Source organism: Melospiza melodia, unplaced genomic scaffold (assembly GCF_035770615.1).
Source record: "Melospiza melodia melodia isolate bMelMel2 unplaced genomic scaffold, bMelMel2.pri scaffold_18, whole genome shotgun sequence".
Lineage (NCBI taxonomy): Eukaryota > Metazoa > Chordata > Aves > Passeriformes > Passerellidae > Melospiza > Melospiza melodia.
This window is the reverse complement of record NW_026948525.1, coordinates 2,268,033-2,286,878: the sequence shown is the minus strand read 5'-3', so window position 1 is coordinate 2,286,878 and position 18,846 is coordinate 2,268,033. Positions and strand designations below refer to the sequence as shown.

General features: G+C 50.3%; 1 protein-coding gene across 1 annotated transcript; it reads right to left on the bottom strand.

The window, feature by feature from the left end:
* Nucleotides 1–775: 775 nt before the first annotated feature.
* On the bottom strand, nucleotides 776–17,736 carry LOC134433329 (olfactory receptor 14J1-like; the record flags this gene model as incomplete). The annotated part of the gene is made up of 2 exons (XM_063182188.1): nucleotides 776–922; nucleotides 17,275–17,736. Coding segments are annotated over 2 exons (609 nt in total), but the record flags the coding sequence as incomplete, so codon positions are not given.
* Between the last annotated feature and the right edge of the window lie 1,110 nt (nucleotides 17,737–18,846).

Here is an 18,846-nt window from a genome sequence, read left to right as displayed (position 1 = left end):
CAGTTGTTGACACATCTACTTGTCTTTTGTCCTATACCACGGCCATCCTCCTTGCACATCTAACTCTGGCCAAACTTCTACACAGTAATGAATAATCTTAACCTTATCTAATCCCTCCATGGCCTCTATAGAATCTCATCTCTCTAGCAGTTGACCTAAGAGACTATGAGGAGGGTATATTCCTCAGTCTTTTGCCTCTCTTCTTACTATTACATCCTCCCATTTTTTCTGTCTCAACAGAAAAAAATCACAAAGGTGCCTCTACTCGAAAAGAATGTACTAAAAGGTGACTCAAGAAAAATCTTATTTGAGGTGTCTCTGCTTCCTCCACTGAACTTCAGATTTGCCTGATCCCTTTCTTCAGGACTTTAAAAGAAAATAAATGTCTAATTTCTAGTTTGCCTAATTTCCCTAATGCTAGGACTTATGTATCAGGACTTCAAAAACTTGAGATCCTGTCTTTCCCTGCTGAGACTCATGCCTGATCTCCTTTGTAAGAACTTAATTTGCCTGCAGGACTTGTGTGCTTGCCCAAATCCTTCTCGCAACTTGTGATTACTTCCCCCTGTCAGGACTTTTGGGGTGCGTGCCACTCATACACTATTTCCTCCACATGCCCAGAGGGGGGCCCTCTTTACCCCTTAGGATTCCACTCGCTTCCCCCCTTTCCTGGCTGGCCCCCTCGTGGGGGTTTGGAACCACCGTACTAAGGGGTCCACACTCAGGCTGAGGGTCCGAGCTGCCAGCCCCTGTCTCACTCACACTTGCTTGCCCCCTACTCCCACCACCAGATATTTCTTGCCAGTCCAGCGCTCCTCTGCGTCACTGGTCCCAAGCCGATCTTCTCTGGTCCTGATTGCCAGCTGTCCTGGAGGTCCAGTGTGGGCGGCCATCCCAGTCCTGATGTCCTCTTCAGGCACAGCTATCCCAGACAAGCGCCCAGCTGAAATAAATAGGGCAGGAGATCTTTCTCCTTTTAATGCCTTTAGTAAAAATCAGCTCGCATGGGAAGGACTGACATGTCTCATGCGTATTTTGGGGGTGGCACACAGTAGGAGGAAAAGTGCAGCTGTGTTCACTGGTCTGCGGGCAGAGCTGTGGCTCCTGTCCTCACAAGAGCACCAGGAGATTCCCAGTTTTTTTGGTCTGACATTTGAGGTCCTCTTTCCAGCCAACATGTTTTTAGGTTAGGGTGAGGGGTAAAAAGGGTCTTAGCAGGCACTGGATTCTGTTCTTCATGTCTAGACATCACTTTGATCCCTCAATTCCATGTTGGTTCATTGTTTTTAGGGGTTTTGATAGGTTTGGTGAAGGGCTTCCTCATTTGCATGCCAACCCCAATGTCATTTGCATGCCAACTTGGTTGTCCCATCCTCTTAACTGTTCTGGGTGCCATCCTCCTGGAAGCAGCAGGGTGCCGCTCGACAAAAAGGGGGATTCCCAACCATCAACAACAGGTAGTTAACAAAAAACTATTAACAGGTGATTACAACAACAAACAGTTACAACTCCACCCTGGCAGCAACTGGCCCAACTTGTGAACTCTGCAACCTTTAAAAAAAATGGCCAGCTTTTCTACTCATAACAGTATGACATCACAGAGAGTGTTTTGGGACATCACTGAGGGAGTTGTGCTATCACACAGCTTCTGTGACATCATAGAATAGGGTGTGTGGCCATAGAGGATATCCTGCCATCACAGAGGGGGGCTCAGTGACATCAGAGACTGGGTTGTGACATCACTGGGTGGCTGTGTAACATGATAGAGCAGGTGGCGACATCACAGAACAGATTCTGACATCATATTGTGGCTTTCTGACATCACAGAGTCTTTTGTGACATCACAGTGCAACTTCCTGACATTCCAGGCTGACATCTCAGAGTTGGCGCTGTGACATCACAAAGGTGCTCTGTGACATGCTAGAGTGGGCTCTGACATCACAAGTGGCAGTGTGACATTGCAAAAAAGCTGTGTGACATCACTGGGGGCTCTGTGAAATCACAGGATGCTGTGTGAGATCACAGGGGCTGTGTGACATCACAGGAGGAGGTGTGACGTCACAGGAGGAGGTGTGAGGTCACTGGGGAGGTCACTCTATCCCAGCCCCCCTCACAGTTGCCCCCAGAGCAGTCCAACCCTGCTCGTGCACAGCGGGGTCCCCTGTCCCCCCGGGTCCCCCCACCTCCAGCCCCGCAGCCTCCCCCAGAGGATGTTCCACGAGATCGACCCCAGAGCCTGACACGGGGAAGGGGGGCCGGGGCCCTGGGGGTGGTACCGGGGGACAGGGACCCCCCGGCAGCATCCCTGTGTCCCCCAGGGCCAGAGTCTTCACCCTGTTATGAACAAGGGCTTGAGAGCGCTGAAAAAATCCCCAGCAAGGGATCAGCAAAAACCAGATTTAATATTAAGGGACAGCAACACAAATTTCCTTGGGAAGAGTCAGTCTGCTCCTGACTGAACACTTCAGGCACACCAAGGAAACAAAGCAACAACAAAACCAAATCCAGGCAACCAAACCAGAAATGAACCGAGAACTGTTCCTCTGTGTGTGTGTGAGAAAATGACAGTGAGGGCAAGGATAAAAGGAATACAGTGCAAAAGCTTAACAGAGCTCAAACTTAACAGGACTTAACCTTAACTGATACCTTCAACTTCACAATTTAGCAAAAGAACAGAGCTTAACAGTATTTAACCTTACTTACAACCTATGACTTAGCAATGTAAGAGAGGAATAACACTTAACAATATACAACTTAACTTATATTCAACATAAAAACTTAGCAAAAGAAAAACTCTTAGCAGCATTTAGCTTAGCTTAGACTTCATGACTTAACCTCACTTACAGGCCTGACTAAGTCAGCTATCCAAGGCATTCAAGCCCCTCAGGGAGCAGCATTTCTGCCACATTTCCCCAGCACAGGCACTCCTGTGTGCACAGAGACACAAAGAGTCAGTGCAAGGCACCTGTGAGAAATTCCCCTGAGGGCAGGGAATGCTCCCTGTGGATCCTTTGGCATCTCCCCAGCAGGTGAAGGGCTGAGCCTGGAGGAGTGGGGGGATCGGCCCAGGCTCCGTCGTTGTTCGGGATCCCTGAGTGCAGAAAACGGGAGAGTTCCCGGCTGGGAGAGGCCCCACTCAGAGGGAGTCGCTGGCCCAGGAGAGCTCCAAAGGCTCCTTTTGGAGCGCTGTTTGCAGGGCCCCAAGAGAGGGGCTTCAGTCCCAGCGATGGCTCATCCTGGCCGCACTTGGCACCAACAGCTTTCTTTGGCAGGGTGAGAACAGGGATCTTGTGCCACCGAGGGAACAAAAGCAGTTCCCAGGGCTGCTCCTACAGAAAGCAGGAGCTGTTTGGGCAGCAGCAGTGGCTGGAGCAGACAGTGTTTGTGATGAGCTGCAGAGGAGCTGAGCCCAGGGGCTGTTGGCCAAGGCTGAGGCCCAAGGAGCATTTCTCATCTGGCAGGGCGGCCTGAGAAGGGGAGGGGGGAATGCAGCAGCACAGGGCCATGGAACCAAGGGACCATTGTGACACAGTGGGGCCCTGTGAGACCAAGGGACCATTGTGACACTGTGGGGCCTCATGGAATCATGGAGAGCACTGTGACATTGCTGGGCCTCATGGAACCAAGAGGGCTGTACTGACACTGTGGGTCCATGGAATGTAGGGACCATTGTGACACTGAGAGGCCCATAAAACCAAGGGTCCATTGTGACACTGTGGGGCCTCATGCAACTGTGGAGACCATTGTGACACTTTGAGGTGTCATGGAACCAAGAGGCCATTGTGACACTGTGAGACCCCATGGATCCAAAGGTCACTTGTGACATTGCAAGGCCTCATGGAACCAAGGGCCATTGTGACACTGTGGGTACTCATGGAATCATGAAGACCATTGTGACACTATGAGGCCTCATGGAATAAGCAAAGCATTGTGACACTGTTGAGCCTCATGGAACCAGTGAGACCATTGTGACCCCGTGGGTCCCCAAAGAACCAAGAGCACCATTTTGATACTGTTGGACCTCATGAAACCAAGAGGCCTTTGTGACACTGCAGGGCTGCATGGAACCAAAGGTCCATTGTGACACTGCAGGGCCTCGTGTCATCAGTGCTCCATTGTGACACTGTGCAACCAAAGGAGACCATTGTGACACTGCAGGGATGCATGGAACCTTGGGGCCATGGTGACATTGTTGAACCCCATTGAAACTAGGGTTCATTGTGACGCTGCAGGGCTGCATTGAACCAAAGCTCCAGGGTGACACTGTTTTATGGAGAAAAGAAGGAACACAACAGAAACACAACACAGAGGGGCCTCCTGTCATCAATCGTCCGTTGTGACACTCTTGAGTCAAAGGAGACCATTGTGACTCTGCAAACCCCCAAGGTCCAAAGGTCCATTGTGACATTCAGGGCTTATGGAACAGAAGACTCACATGTTATTGTGGGGCCTCGGGAACCACAGAGACCACTGTGACACTGCGAGGCCTCATGGAATCATTTGGACCATTCTGACACTTGGGGCCCTCTGGAACCTGGGGGCCACTTTGACATTGTGCAACTCCACTGAACCAAGGGTCCATTATGACCCTGCTGGACCCCATGGAATCAAGGCACCATTGTGACATTATGGGGCCTCTTAAAACCAAGGAGACACAGAGCATGTCTGACTGGTTTGGCCTCCCAAGGACTGCCTGACTGGTCCAACTGACCTTGGCATGTTGAGGGTTGCTTCTCATCTGCTAATGAAACACTGGGGCTCCATGCTTTCCTTCCCAATGGAAAAGAACTGTCCTTCTCCTCCAGGCACCCATGGCCAGAATTGAGATTTCACCTCCAAATTTCCTTATATCCAGGGATTGTTCCCATAGGAATATTGCCAGGACAAGTCTGTCTTGCATTGGTTTTACAAGGGTCACCTCCCATCTGTCTCCAAAACATTGGGGAAGGCAGCGTGCTTTCCTTCCTATGGGAAAGAATTGTCCTGCTTCTCCAGGTGCCCATGGCTGAGATTGGATTTCCACCTCCAAAATTCCCTACATCCAAAGATAGCTCCCAGACAAAATATGTCATTTCTGAAAAGTCTGGATGGCCTTGGCCTACTGAGGCTCTCACCTGCCTTCCAAACACTGGGGCTCTGTGCTTTCCTTCCTATGGAAAAGAACTGTACTTCTTGGCCAGGTGCCCATGCCCAGAATTGGGATTTCACCTCCAACACTGCCTATTGTGACAAACAGGAGGAGATTGTTGGCGGGAAATATTTCATGTGTGGGGGAGGATGAAGGGGTAGGTCCAGCCTTGCCCTGCCCTGTGACCCCAGTGCTGCCCTGCCCTGGAACCCCAATCCCCCCAGAGCCTCTATCCCAGCCCAGCAGTGTCTGCCAGTCCCTGGCACAGCACAGGCAATGCTCCACAGCCACCTCTGCAGCCCCAGCCCAGCTCCTGAGGGACCAAATGAGCCCAAGTCCCACCTGGGGGAAGGGCTCAGGAAGATCAAGGTGTATTGGTGGCTGACCACAAGGCAAGCACCCATCTTGACCCTACCTCTTCTTGGAATTTCCATCTGAACAGTGCTGGAATCCAGGAGTTGGTAGCTCTGTGTGTGCCTCTCTGTATCTTTTTTGTCTTTCTGTCTTTCTGTGTCTTCTTCTTCTGTTTCTCTTGCAAATTTTGATTAACATTAAATTGAACAGGCATAGAGTTTGTGAAGTTGAATGGGCCAAGTCAATGATTTGAGAAGAGTTTTTTCTTGGTTGAATGTCTGTTGTAGTTTGACATGAGAAGAATTTTAAAAAGTAATACAAAATTTTTGTGTAACTGAAATTCTGTTAAACCACTAAGATACTGAACACGTCTCTGTGAAACACAAATGCTAAAGACGAAAAAAGCCAGGAACCTCCTCTTTTTTTCCCAGTCAACAAAGAAGCAGCAGGCCCTGGCCCCAGCCCCTATCTCAACCAAACCAAACCAAACCAAACCAAACCAAACCAAACCAAACCAAACCAAACCAAACCAAACCAAACCAAACCAAACCAAACCAAACCAAACCAAACCAAACCAAACCAAACCAAACCAACCCAAACCAACCCAAACCAACCCAACCCTACCAAACCAAACCAAACCAAACCAAACTAAACCAAACCAAACCAAACCAAACCAAACCAAACCAAACCAAACCAAACCAAACCAAACCAAACCAAACCAAATCAAGCAACTCTGCCACGGGCTGAGCCCCTTCCCACCTCCCCAGGCTGCCCCCTGCCCCCCCCATCGGCACCATTCTAACCAAACCAAACGTCAACAACTACCAAACAGGAAAACGAGAGGCTACAAACCCTTAACCAGAACAAAGTCAGCCACAGCTATTAAAATCTTACCATCAAGTCCCCTCCCTCCAAGACAATTAAAACAAAAAACTCCTACAACCTACAACGCACACAAATTCAACCCTAGAACTAAAGTTAAACAAAAAACCCCACAGAAATGAACCATAAAACCAATCCTAACCCAACCACAACTTCAACCACAAGCTACTGGCATGTCAGGTGTTAATCCTTTCAATACTTCAGTCCTCCCTCGAGTAAAAGAAAAACAAAATACAAGCATATAAAAAACAAACATAAAACCATCAAAGTCAGTAAAGAAGAAATTAAATTCCAAAAAACCTATTTTTCATTAAAATACATAAAACTAATTAAAAATTCAAATTAATATCAAAGAAAAGCCTCCATGCTAAAAAAAAGGAACTGTTAAAATAACTGTAAGTACATAAAAAGTTTAAACAGGGGGGAAAAAGTAATCCAGTATTCCCAAGAGAAGATCTGTATTCCAAGAGATAAAAATAATTTTAAAAGTAAATTATGAACACTTTTACCTTTAAAGAACTATTTTTAAAATAATACCCCATAAGTCAACATGGCCCATCAATAAGCTGTAAAAAACCTTCTGGCAATAAAAATAACTTCACAATAACAAAGTCCCCCAGACCACTGTTATCCATGACAAAATTAAGAACCAGCAAAAAAGCTATTTTTTCTTCTTGTAAAAGAATCTCCATAACCTTAACAAGAAAAACTTCTCTCCCAATATAAACTAAAAAAAAGACTATTCTAGAAATAGTAAATAACTAGAAATTTTAAGTTTAGTTTCTATACATTGTCAGTAAAAAGAAAGTTGTAAAAAAAAGTGTTCTTAAGAGCTTATTTTAATTATTACTACATTTTTTCTTTTAGTTACTTTTAATAACATTTTCTTTCTACCATTTAAAAGTCTTAAGCCTACTTTACTTTTCTCACAATCCTATCTCACAACAAAAAAATAATACATAAATAATTAATTGACAATAAAACCCAACACACTCATAAATATGCTAATTAAGAAATCTCAAGATTAGAAAAATCTTGAATAAACAAACCAACAACAATGTCATAATAAACATTTTGCCAAAGTTTCTCTGATTTTGTCAAGTTCCCAGTAAAGGCTGTTTTATAGTTTTGAGCTCCTAAGAACCTCTTGATGGTACTTCTCCAGTGAGTTCCACTCAGAGCACATAACGGTAATTCCTTTAGAATGTCTCCTTAAAAGAGTTTTTTAGTGGATGGGAGTCAGGGCTTGTGTGTCCTGTTTGGCACAGCCCAGGCAGGGCTTTCCCAGCCGCATTCCACACTCCATTTCCCAGCTGGAGCCGCTGGTGCCTCTGAGTTGTGCTGCCCCAGCCCCAGGGACGCTCTCCTTGTCTGCCCATTCCCCCACGGTCTCTGGGCAGGGATGGCCTCAGTGGGGGCTGCTGACATCCTCAGCACCTTGGAGGCTGCTGCTGAATTTTCCTGCTGCAGAGGCTTGTTCAGCCTTCAGCTCTTGAGTGCAGGAATTCAGTGTCCCAGGGCTCATTAACATTCAGAACACCTGAACAAGCCAAGCCTCTGGGAATAATCTGATCTCAGTTTTCAAATCATTTGTGGTTAATTCAACAGATCTCAGTAGTATATCTAAACTGAATGCAATATATTTTAAAATGAGTGACAAAACATATGTTTTAGGTCTTGTAATATTTTTTCCTGTTAATTCATTAAAATGTGCAATCTCCAATTGACACTGACTCCAAGTACTGCCCCAGAGGCTTGTTCAGCCTTCAGCTCTTGAGTGCAGGAATTCAGTGTCCCAGGGCTCATTAACATTCAGAACACCTTAACAAGCAAAGCCTCTGGGGATAATTTTATTTCAGTTTCCAAATCTTGTGTGGTTAACAAAGAGAGATTTCAGAAGGGCATTCAACTGAATATGTTCTATTTAAAAAGACAATGAGAAAACATTTTTTAGGTCCTATTTAGTTTTTGGTTTTTTTCCCTGTTAATAGCAATCTCCAATTGACTTTGAATCCAAGTATCTCCTCATGTAGTTGGAACAGATACGAAAATCAAGACTGTGATGTTTTTCACAGGGAAAGAGGGAAGAGGGAAGAGATGAGGATCTGACTCCACGTTTCAGAAGGCTTGATTTATTATATTATGATATATAATTCATTAAAACTATACTAAAAGAATAGCAGAAAATGTTTCATCAGAAGGCTAAGGTAAGAAGAGAAAAGAAAGAAATTATAACAAAGGTTTGTGGCTCCAGCTCCGTGTCCAAGCCAGCAGGGCTGTGATTGGCCATTAATTACAAACAACTACATGAGAATAATCACAGATCTACATGTTGCCTTCCACAGCAGCAGATGATAATTGTTTACATTTGGTTCCTGAGGTCTCTCAGCTTCTCAGGAGGAAAAATCCTAAAGAAAGGATTTTTCATAAAAGTTCTCTGCGACATAAGACCCTTCATGGCTGACAATCAATCAGACTCTGTCCCTACCCCCACCCCACCATTTCCCCCATCCAAGCCCTGGCACTCAGGGCAGCCTTGTGCAAATCTGAGCTCCCTCCAGCCCAGGCTGCACCTGCAGCTTTCAGCTCCTTGGCTCCAACTCCCACCTGCTTTCCTTGGAGAAGGAGCTGCCCGAGACACAGAGGGATGTTCATTTCTTGTCAGCCAACAAAGCCAAGGGAAGGCACAGCTCCATCATATGCCAAAATCATTCCTCTGCAAGGTATTAAATCCACTTTGCACAGCAGGCATCTCAGAGCAATGGAAAACACCTTCTGTGCCCAGCACAGATCCCAACAGATCCTCCTGTGCAAACCCTCCCTGCCCCAATTCTGCCCAGATTTGCTCTTTGCACACATGAGTCACACGCTGAAGTGAGGAGCTCCCTCCATAGCCAGAGGGAGGAAAAGAGAGAAAGGAGATGAAGAGCTCTCCTGCACAGAGCCAAGGTCCAAGTGCCCCTGCAATGGGAGCCACAACTCATCAGGTTTGTGTCCTTTGGGCTCAGGGCCTGGTGATACTCAGAGACACAGAAAGGTTTCTTGCCAAAGGCAGAAGTTGAACATTTGAACAGTTTAATAACCATCACAGCTCTTCCCTTGGATCTCTGGGATGTCCCAGCACCATCTGACATGTCCACCATTCCCCATGGATTGTCGTATAGCAAGAGTTTTGGACAAAGACATAAGAAGTGGTAATTCTATGATAGATATAAACACAATTAGGATGCTGTCTAATGTGATATTTATTTAAACATCAGAAAGATTTGACAACTCCCTGATATTCAATGCATGAAACGAGTCAGTTGAGAGGTACTTGAATGACCAGAGAGCATCTGGATGAGAAAATCTGGGAGAGATGGAAAGCATAGATGCAGCTGCTCTAAATGAAGAGATGTTCTTAGACAGGGCCATTTCAACAGGAGAGCTGGAAATACCTGAAGGGAAGGGGTGATTAAATATTAGAGTGAATGTTTGTGGCAAAGGCAGAGGGGAAGATGAGTATTTCTTCTCCTGCCATCAGAAGAAGAATCCAGCACATCCAGGAAATTCCTGTTCCAGAAGAGAAAACGTTTACATTTCTCAAAAGTTCTCAAAAGACCAAGAAAATAAAGATTTACTTGTATATTATGAAACTAACAGGTATTAACACCTGTGCCCCATTCCAGACATCAGCTGTGTGCCCATGAACAGGCAGGGCCACTTGTGCCCTGAGGTGCCCAGCTGGGATTGGATGTCTCTGAGAGCACCTGAGGGAGAGCAGAGCACTTTGCAAGCTGCAGGTCCCTGACACCCTCTCAGGGCTCCTGTCCCATCAACATCTGCTCTGCTCCAGTCTGAAACAGGGCCCAGCATGGTGCCGGGATCATCAGAGAGCTGAGATGTGTGCTGGAATTCAATGCCCTCCCCATCCCACAGCAACCCTGAATTTCCCTCCTGCAGCCTTGCTCTCCAGCACAGCCATGGAGACTCTTTGGGATGTGGAGTGTTCCTGCAGCCCCCAGGGCAGCTGAGCTCTGCCTTCAGCACAGTCAGGCCTGGCCAGAGCAGGCCATGCTCAGCAATTGCTTGCGTGTGCCTGGCCTTGCTGTCAGCCCCGGCAGCGGCTGTGTGGCCTCTTTGTGGCCCTGTGCTGGCCCAGCCATGGTGGCCCAGCCCCTGTGCAGGCCCAGCCCAGGCCAGGAGCATTGCGGCTGGGAACGGCCCCTGTGCTGTGGTGCCCACAGCAGCCTTGGGGCTCTGTGCCCTATGGCCTCCCTGCTGGGCAGCCTCTGCCAGCTCCTGCAGAGCCCCTGGCAACTGTGGGGCTGCACAGACAGCCCTGCCCCGGGCTCTGCCGGCCTCTGGGCCAGCAGAGAGGCAGCCAGGGCTGGCCATGGCTGGGAATAGGCTCTAAGCCCCGCAGGAGGATGGAGCTGGGCCACAGCCAAACTCAGCCCAGACCGAAGCTGGGCTCAGCAGCCAGGGCTGCCAATGCATGGGCACAGAGGCTGGTGCTGACAAATGTCCTCGGCCCCCTCCCTGCTCTGTCAATGCCACCAAGGGCACAGAGCAGCCTCCTCTCTGGGCCACTTGCCTGTTTGCAATGCCTTGCACAGGCGCTGGCCCTGCCCCACAAGGCCTGGCCTGAGTCCTGCCCCTGCACACTCAGCCAGGCTGAGATGGACATTGATGGTTTCTGGGCCAGGCTCTCTGAGCCCAGCCCAGCTCCCTGCAAGCTCTGCCAGCTGCCCTGAGCTCTGGGCAGCACCAAGGGCCTCTCCCCAGCCCAGCCCAGCCGGCTCTGGCCCCACAGCTCTGCTCAGGCCAGGCTGCTCTGGGCACTGCCCCACAACCTCAGCCCCTGGCAAGGGCACAGCAGCAGCTGCAGCTGCCACAGGACTCAGCCCCAGCCATGGGTAAGGTGCTTGGCCAAGGCCCAAGGAGGCTCCCTGGCTGCCCTGCTCCCCTCGGGCTGAGGTGCTGAGGGTTCTGCAGCCCCTGCTGCCATCCGATCTGCCCAGGGCAACACAAGAGCCCTGGCCTTGGGGCCCTCAAGAGCTGCTCCTGCTGCAGGCCCAGGGCCCATGCCAAAGCTGGGGCAGCCACAAAACTGTGCCCATTTCTGTTCATTTCTGCCCTGATGGGGATGGGTTCTCAGCCACTTGGAGGTTGATGATGAATTTTATTTCTCCAGAGGCCTCTTGTTTCTTGAGGTCTTCCGTTCAGAAATTCAATGTAAAAGGGTAATAAATATTTGTTCCAAACACACCTGAACAAGAAAAGCCCTTGGGAATAATCTAAGTTTTCATGTGTTCTTTGGTTAATTAGACAGATTTCAGAAGTCTATTTAAAGTGAATATACTGTATTTAAAACAATGCAGAGAGAATTGTTTTTTCCTGTTTTCTTATTTTGCTCATAGATTGATATCAGCAATGTCCAATTGATATTGATCCCCAGCACTTCTTCATGCAGTCTGAACAGATATGAAAATCCAGACCCTTCATGGCTGACAATCAATCACACTTTATCTCCTCCCCACCATTTCCCTCATCCAACCCCTGGCACTCAGAGCAGCTGAGGATTGGAGTCACATCCAGGGGTGTCCCCAGGGCTCAGAACTGGGGCTAGGTCAGTTCAATCTCTTTATTGCTGATCTGGATGAGGCCATCGAGAGTACCCTCAGTCAGTTCCCAGGTGAGCCCAAGCTGGGTGGGAGTGTGGCTGTGCTGGAGGGCAGGAAGCTCTGCAGATTGATCTGGACAGGATGCAGCCATGGGCCCAGGACAATTGGATGAGGTTCACCACAGCCAAGGGCCGGGTCCTACCCTGGGCTTACAACCACCCAAAATCCCTGGCCCTACCCTGCCCCTGATCCCCACAGCCTGTCCTGTTTCCTTCATCCCTGCATTGCCAGGGACTTTGTGGGATAAGGGAGCTCTGCTCTGGCTATGGAGGGAGGTCCAAGTGCTACCACTGGAGTGGGAACCACAACTCATCACGTTTGTGTCTTTTGGGGGGTGTGGAACCGGTGACACTCAGAGGCACAGAAAATTTCTCTTCATGGCAAACAGGCCCCAGTTGAACAGGACACCATTTCATAACAATCACAATCCTCCCTGAGATATGTGCAACGTCCCAGCAGCATCTGATGAGTCCACAATTCAGAGGTGATTTCCATACCAAAATTAATTTCTGACAAAAGAACAATTAAGTTCTTGTATCGGGATGCTCATCCTGGAGTGGGTGCAAAACAGCTCCAACAATTCCTGATTTGCCAAGCTGTCAGTGGTGGATGGAGATGGGAGGTCAGGCTGCTCTTGGTGTTGAGGAAAAGCTGAAAGCAGCCTGACTCATTTCATCTCCTCATGCCCTGGCTGATGTCTCCTCTTTCCCCTTCCACCCACTGGCTTTTGTCTCCCCCCAGGCCCCCTGGTGAAGAGCCTGGCTCTGTGTTCTCCATCCCCTCCTGGCTGGCACTGCCAGGCTGGCATGAGGAGCCCCTCAGCCTTCCCTGCTCCAGGCTGGAACAGCCCAGCTCCCTCAGCATCTGCTCACAGCCCAAGGGCTCCAGCCCCACCTTGGAGGCCCTTCCCAGACCCTGCTCCAGCTGCCAGACATCTTTCCTGCCATGGGCAACAAAATCCAGGCCACAGTGACTGGAGAACCCACGTCCTTGATGTCCTGGTCACACAGCCCTGGCCCCTTGTCCCCCCATGTCAGGCTCTGGGGTGGATCCTGTGGAACATCCTTTGGTGGAGGCTGTGGCTCCAGGTGGGCCGGGGGGATCCCGTGGGACAGGGACCCTGCTGGGCATGAACAGCATTGGACTTGTTGGGAGAAACTGTGAGGGGGAGCTGGGGTGGAGTGACCAACCCAGGGACCTGACACAGCCCTGCTGGGATGTCACAGCCCCTCTGGGATGTCACACAGCCCCTCTGGGATGTCACAGCCTGCTCTGTGATGTCACAGCCCATTCTCCAATGTCACACAGCTGATCTCTGATGGTTGGCAACAGATGGTCACAGCCAACTCTGTGATGTCACAGTCTGCTCTGTGATGTCAGACTTCTGCCCTCTGATGTCACAGATGGCTCTCTGATGTCACAGGGGCAGTATATGATGTCATACTGCTCAAACACATAACCCGCTCTGTGATGTCAAAGCCCACTCTGTGACCTCATGTTACCAGATGATAAATTGTCTACACCAGGTGAGCTGACACCTGGAGCTTGTTCTCCAAAACCCCAGGCCTATGGAAGCCACACAATGCCCATTGTGTGAGAAGGGGAACTGGAAGTCCAGCAGCCTCAGTGTCCTGCCAGCTCAGCCAGGCCCACTGGAACATTGGGGTCCACAACCACCAGGGACCACCAGAGAGACCCCAAGACAGAACAACACATGGGTGAAGGGGAGGGGAAATATGTGAATGATTTTGGGGAAACCATTATCGTATTTATATTTAGTCTGGGAAAATCAATGAATATGTATGCAATATACAGAATATAAACAGAAACTTTCCTTTACTCAGCCTGCAGGGCTTTGGGAGGAGCTGTCCCCCGTGCATCCCCCTGAATAAATAATGCTGCTTTTTAATGCTGCATTGCTGTTAAGGAGTTTTCTATTTTACTGAATTTTTGGTAACACTCCCACTGCCAAGGAAAGCTCTGTCTGCTGCTGTTCACAAATACAGAAGGGCTGGTGGCAGATGTTGGGCTCAGAGGTTGCCTGGGGCACAGTGACCATGAAATAATTAAGTTTTCAATGTTCTGGGAAAGAAGGAGGGGCAGCAACAAAACTTCTGCACTGGAATTAGGAAGGGCAGACTTTGGCCTGTTTTGGATGCTGATTTTGGGAGTACCAAATCAGGTCCTGATTTTTTGAAGGAAAACATCCCTTAAAAACAAAGGGGTCCAGGAAGGATGGACACATTTCAAGATAGTAATCTTAAGGTGGAAGGAGCAGCCTGTCCCAGTGTGGCAAAAGATGAGCTAGTGCGGAAAATGACTGGCCTGGCTGGCCATGGAGATTTTGTGGGAACTCAAGGGTAACAAGAGGTGCATCAGCTTTGGACAGAAGGTCAAGCAGCTTAGGAAATGTTTAAGAATGTTGTGAAGTCGTGCAGAAAAAAAGTCAAGGGGTGAAAGCTCAATTAGAGTTTAACCTGACCACTTCTGTGAAAAAAAATAGACAAGGTTTCCACAATAAAATTAATAGCAAAACATGGGATAAGGAGAACCTCTACTTTTTATTGGATGCAGTGGGGAATATAGAAACTAAAGATAAGGAGAAGGCAGAGCTACTTAACATCTTGTTTCTCTCAATTTTCGATATTACGGCAGGCTGTCCTCAGGACAAGTGTTCTGCTGAGCTGGTAGATGGGCACAGGGAGCAGAACAGCCCCCTGTAATCCAGGAGGGAGCAGTTGGTGTCCTGCTGAGCCACACAGATGCTCACAGGTGTGTGGGATCAGATGGGATCCATCCTAGGGGGATGTGGGAGCTGTGGATGAGCTCCCCAAGCTGCTCTCCATCATTTACCATCAGTGCTGGCTCAGCAGGGAAGTCGCAGAGCACTGGAGGTGCCAATGTGAGCCCATCCCCAAGAAGGACTGGAAGGAGGAGCTGGGGAACTCCAGGCCTGTCAGCCTGACCTGGGTGCCCGGCAAGGTTATGGAACAGTTTACCCTGAGTGCCATCACAGGGCCCCCACAGGATGGCCGAGGGGTCAGAGCCAGCCAGCGTGGATTTCAATGTCTGCACTGATGATCTGCATGCGGGGACTGAGTCCAGCATCAGCAAATTTGCAGATGACACCAAGCTGGGTGTGAGTGTGGATCTGCTGGAGGGTAGGAGGGCTCTGCAGAGGGACCTGGACAGGCTGGATCCAGGGTCCAAATCCAACAAGGTGAGGTTTAACAAGTCCAAGTGCTGGGCCCTGCATGTTGGCCACAACAACCCCTGCAGTGCTACAGGCTGGGGACAGAGTGGCCGGAGAGCAGCCAGGCAGAAAGGGACCTGCAGGGACTGAGGGACAGCAGGCTGCACATGGGCCAACAGTGTGCCTAGGGGTCCAAGAAGGCCAATGGCTCCTGGCCTGGTTCAGGAATGGTTTGGCCAGCAGGAGCAGGGCAGGGATTCTTCCCCTGTGCTCAGCAATGCTTGGGCAGCACCTCGAGTGCTGTGTCCAGTCGTGGGCCCCCCAATTTAGGATAGCCATGGAGGGGCTGGAGCATGTCCAGAGAAGGGCAAAAAGGCTGGGAAGGGGTCTGGAACACAAGCTACCAACTCCTGTGAAGAGCAGCTGAGGGACCTGCAGTTGTTGATCCTGGAGAAGAGGAGGCTCAGGGGAGACAAGGCGGTGTCAGGGCACAGGTTGGACTTGATGATCTCCAAGGTCTTATCCAACATTTCTGATTCTGTGATTCTCTGGAAACACCCTTGGAGCAGTTGCAGGAGGAGCCCTGGGCCTCCTCTTCAGAAGCTCCAGCAGCCCAGGTCCCTCAGGTTCTCCTGCCAGCCCCAAAGCCCATCCTGTCAGTCCTGCGGAGCCTCTGCAGCTCCTCCTCATTGCCCAGAACAGGGAGCCCCAGAGCCAGACACAGCAGCCCAGATGTGCCCCCCTGGCCTGGGGTGCCGCTGGCAAGGGAGCAGCACCAGGCACTGCAGGAGCCTGCAGACAATTCCTGCAGCAGTTGTAGGATGATCCTGCTGCCCAATGGACGTTCCCATGGTGCCAAGTCAGGAACTGCAGTGGGGAGTGGGGCCAGAGAGGAAAGGGCAAACAGGGATGGGCTGTCTGCAGGGGAGGGGACAGGGGTGGGAAATAAGAAGAAATGTGTAGCAGGAAGCGAAAAGAAAGCAAAGAAATTTGTAGCAGGAAGAGTAAAGAAAGCAAAGAGTAAAGAAGTAAAGGAAAGTGAAGCCAAGGAAATGCTCAGGGCAGTTTGGGAGTGGCTGCCAGGCAGCCCTGGCTCTGAGCAACAGCTTCTGCAGTGGCACAGGAAACTCCCAGCTGATGGGAACAAACTTTCTGGCTGACTGCAGTGGCCAGGACAAAGCTGAGCGGTTTCCCTGGTGTCCCCCAGCCCTTGCTGGCCCCAGGGGCTGATGGCATTTGTGCTCCCTCAGGTTCATGTCCCCACACCAACAGCATGGGGGTGCTCCCCCTGTTGTGTGCAATGCAAACAGGGGCTCCTGAGCCAGTGCTGCCGTGTCTGTGCCTGCAAGGATGGGGCGCCTGTGTGAGCTGGGGGAGAGGCCAGGACTGCAGAGGGGGGATGTTGTTGGCAGCTCCATGAGGATGCTCTTGGACGCTGCCCTGGGCTGTCCAGCACACTGGGGATGGATCAGCCCCTGCTCTGCTGCTCCTTCCCATCTGCCCCAGGGCCCTTGCAGAGCCCCAGCCATGCTGTTTGCCCCAGCCTGCCCACGGCCAGCCTGGGGCTGCTCACGGGGGTTTTCTGTGTTGAGCATTGGCCTGGCCATGTTCTTGAGAGAGCCTGGGCAAGGAGCCTGGAGCCCCCAGAGCCTGGCCTGAGGCGTCAGCGCTGCCCCAGCAGTGCCCATGGCCTCTGCCTGCTGCAGCCCCGGCACTGCCACCCCCAGGGCTGTGCCCGGCCCCGAGAGCACTCAGGCCCTGCAGCAACACCAGGGCCAACAGGGCAGAGGGGCAGGGCCATGGCAGCAGCACTGGCAACACCAAGTTGGCAGAAACAATGACATCACTTTGTAGAAAATATTTAAAATTTTAAACAAGGACAAAGAACTTCCAAAATGGAACTAACAAGAAGTATTAAAGGTTACTTTTATTACAAGTGATTTGCAAATACTGGCCAGCAGTTAATGTTCCTGAAACCATCCACTCCTCAGTCTCCACACTGCAGCCTTGAGCTCCTGGTTCCTCAGGCTGTAGATGAGGGGGTTCAGGGCTGAAGGCACCACTGAGTACAGAACTGACAGGGCCAGATCCAGGGATGGGGAGGAAATGGAGGGGGGCTTCAGGTAGGCAAATGTGCCAGTGCTATAGAAAAGAGAGACCACGGCCAGGTGAGGGAGGCAGGTGGAAAAAGCTTTGTGCCGTCCCTGCTCAGAGGGGATCCTCAGCACAGCCCTGAAGATCTGCATATAGGAGAAAACAATGAAGACAAAACAACCGAATGATAAACAGGCACTAACACCAAGCAGCCCAAAATCCCTAAGGTAGGATTTGGAGCAGGAGAGTTTGAGGATCTGTGGGATTTCACAGAAGAACTGGCTCAGGGCATTGCCACGGCACAGGGGCAGGGAAAATGTATTGGCTGTGTGCACCAGAGCATTGAGAAAGGCACTGGCCCAGGCAGCTGCTGCCATGTGGGCACAAGCTCTGCTGCCCAGGAGGGTCCCGTAGTGCAGGGGTTTGCAGATGGACATGTAGCGGTCGTAGCACATGATGGTCAGGAGGCAAATCTCTGTTGCAAGAAAAAAAAAAACAGAAAGACTTGGGCAGCACATCCAGTGTAGGAGATGTCCCTGGTGTGCCAGAGGGAATTGTGCATGGCTTTAGGGACAGTGGTGCAGATGGAGCCCAGGTCGCTGAGGACCAGGTTGAGCAGGAAGAAGAACATGGGCGTGTGCGGGTGGTGGCCGCAGGCTATGGCGCTGATGATGAGGCCGTTGCCCAGGAGGGCAGCCAGGGAGATGCCCAGCAAGAGGCAGAAGTGCAGGAGCTGCAGCTGCCGTGTGTTTGCCAATGCCAGCAGGAGGAAGTGCCTGATGGAGCCGCTGTTGGACATTTGCTGCCGCTGGCCATGGGGACCTGTTCATGAAGAAAGGACAGCAAAGATTTAGAGGAGATACCTGTCACCAAAATGAAAGCCGTTTCCCATATACCCTCCTCTGGAATAGACACACACACTCTTTTTTTTTTTTTTTATTTGGCGTTCTGGGGTTCTTTTAAAAAGCTTCTCCCTTTCTCTGCTGCTGTTCTTGGATATCAGAAACCTCAGAATTTCTGCTGCCTCCAGGGAAACAGAGTGCATTCTGTGAGGCAAAGTGATGAATGGAAAGTGAGGGTAGATGATCTCTCATTCTGACCTGTTCAGAGTTTCTCTGGGCTTTAACCTTTCTCAGGGGGAGGAGGGTCACATTCCAATGATTCCCCTATAATGTCACCAGGTCCTGGTGAGAGCAGATGGATCCACCACAGCCCAGCTCCACATTTGAAGCCAAAACCTCATATTGCTCATTTCTCCAACCCAGCAGCATTTTCAGTGTCAGAACACCTCTGCATCTCCCCATCAATCTTATAACTCAGAGATGCTCTAGGACAGGTTTGCACCCTGGATTGGAGCTCCCAGCTTGGACTGAAATCTCAGGGACACTTCCAAGTGTCCTTATGATGGCTTTGGATGAAGGGAGATGCAGCTCCTTCCCTGGCTGCACTGACAGCATTGCCCAGAGCCGGGCACTGGGGACAGCATCACCCTGAGCCAGCTGTGCCCCCTCCAGAGCCCCCAGGGCCGG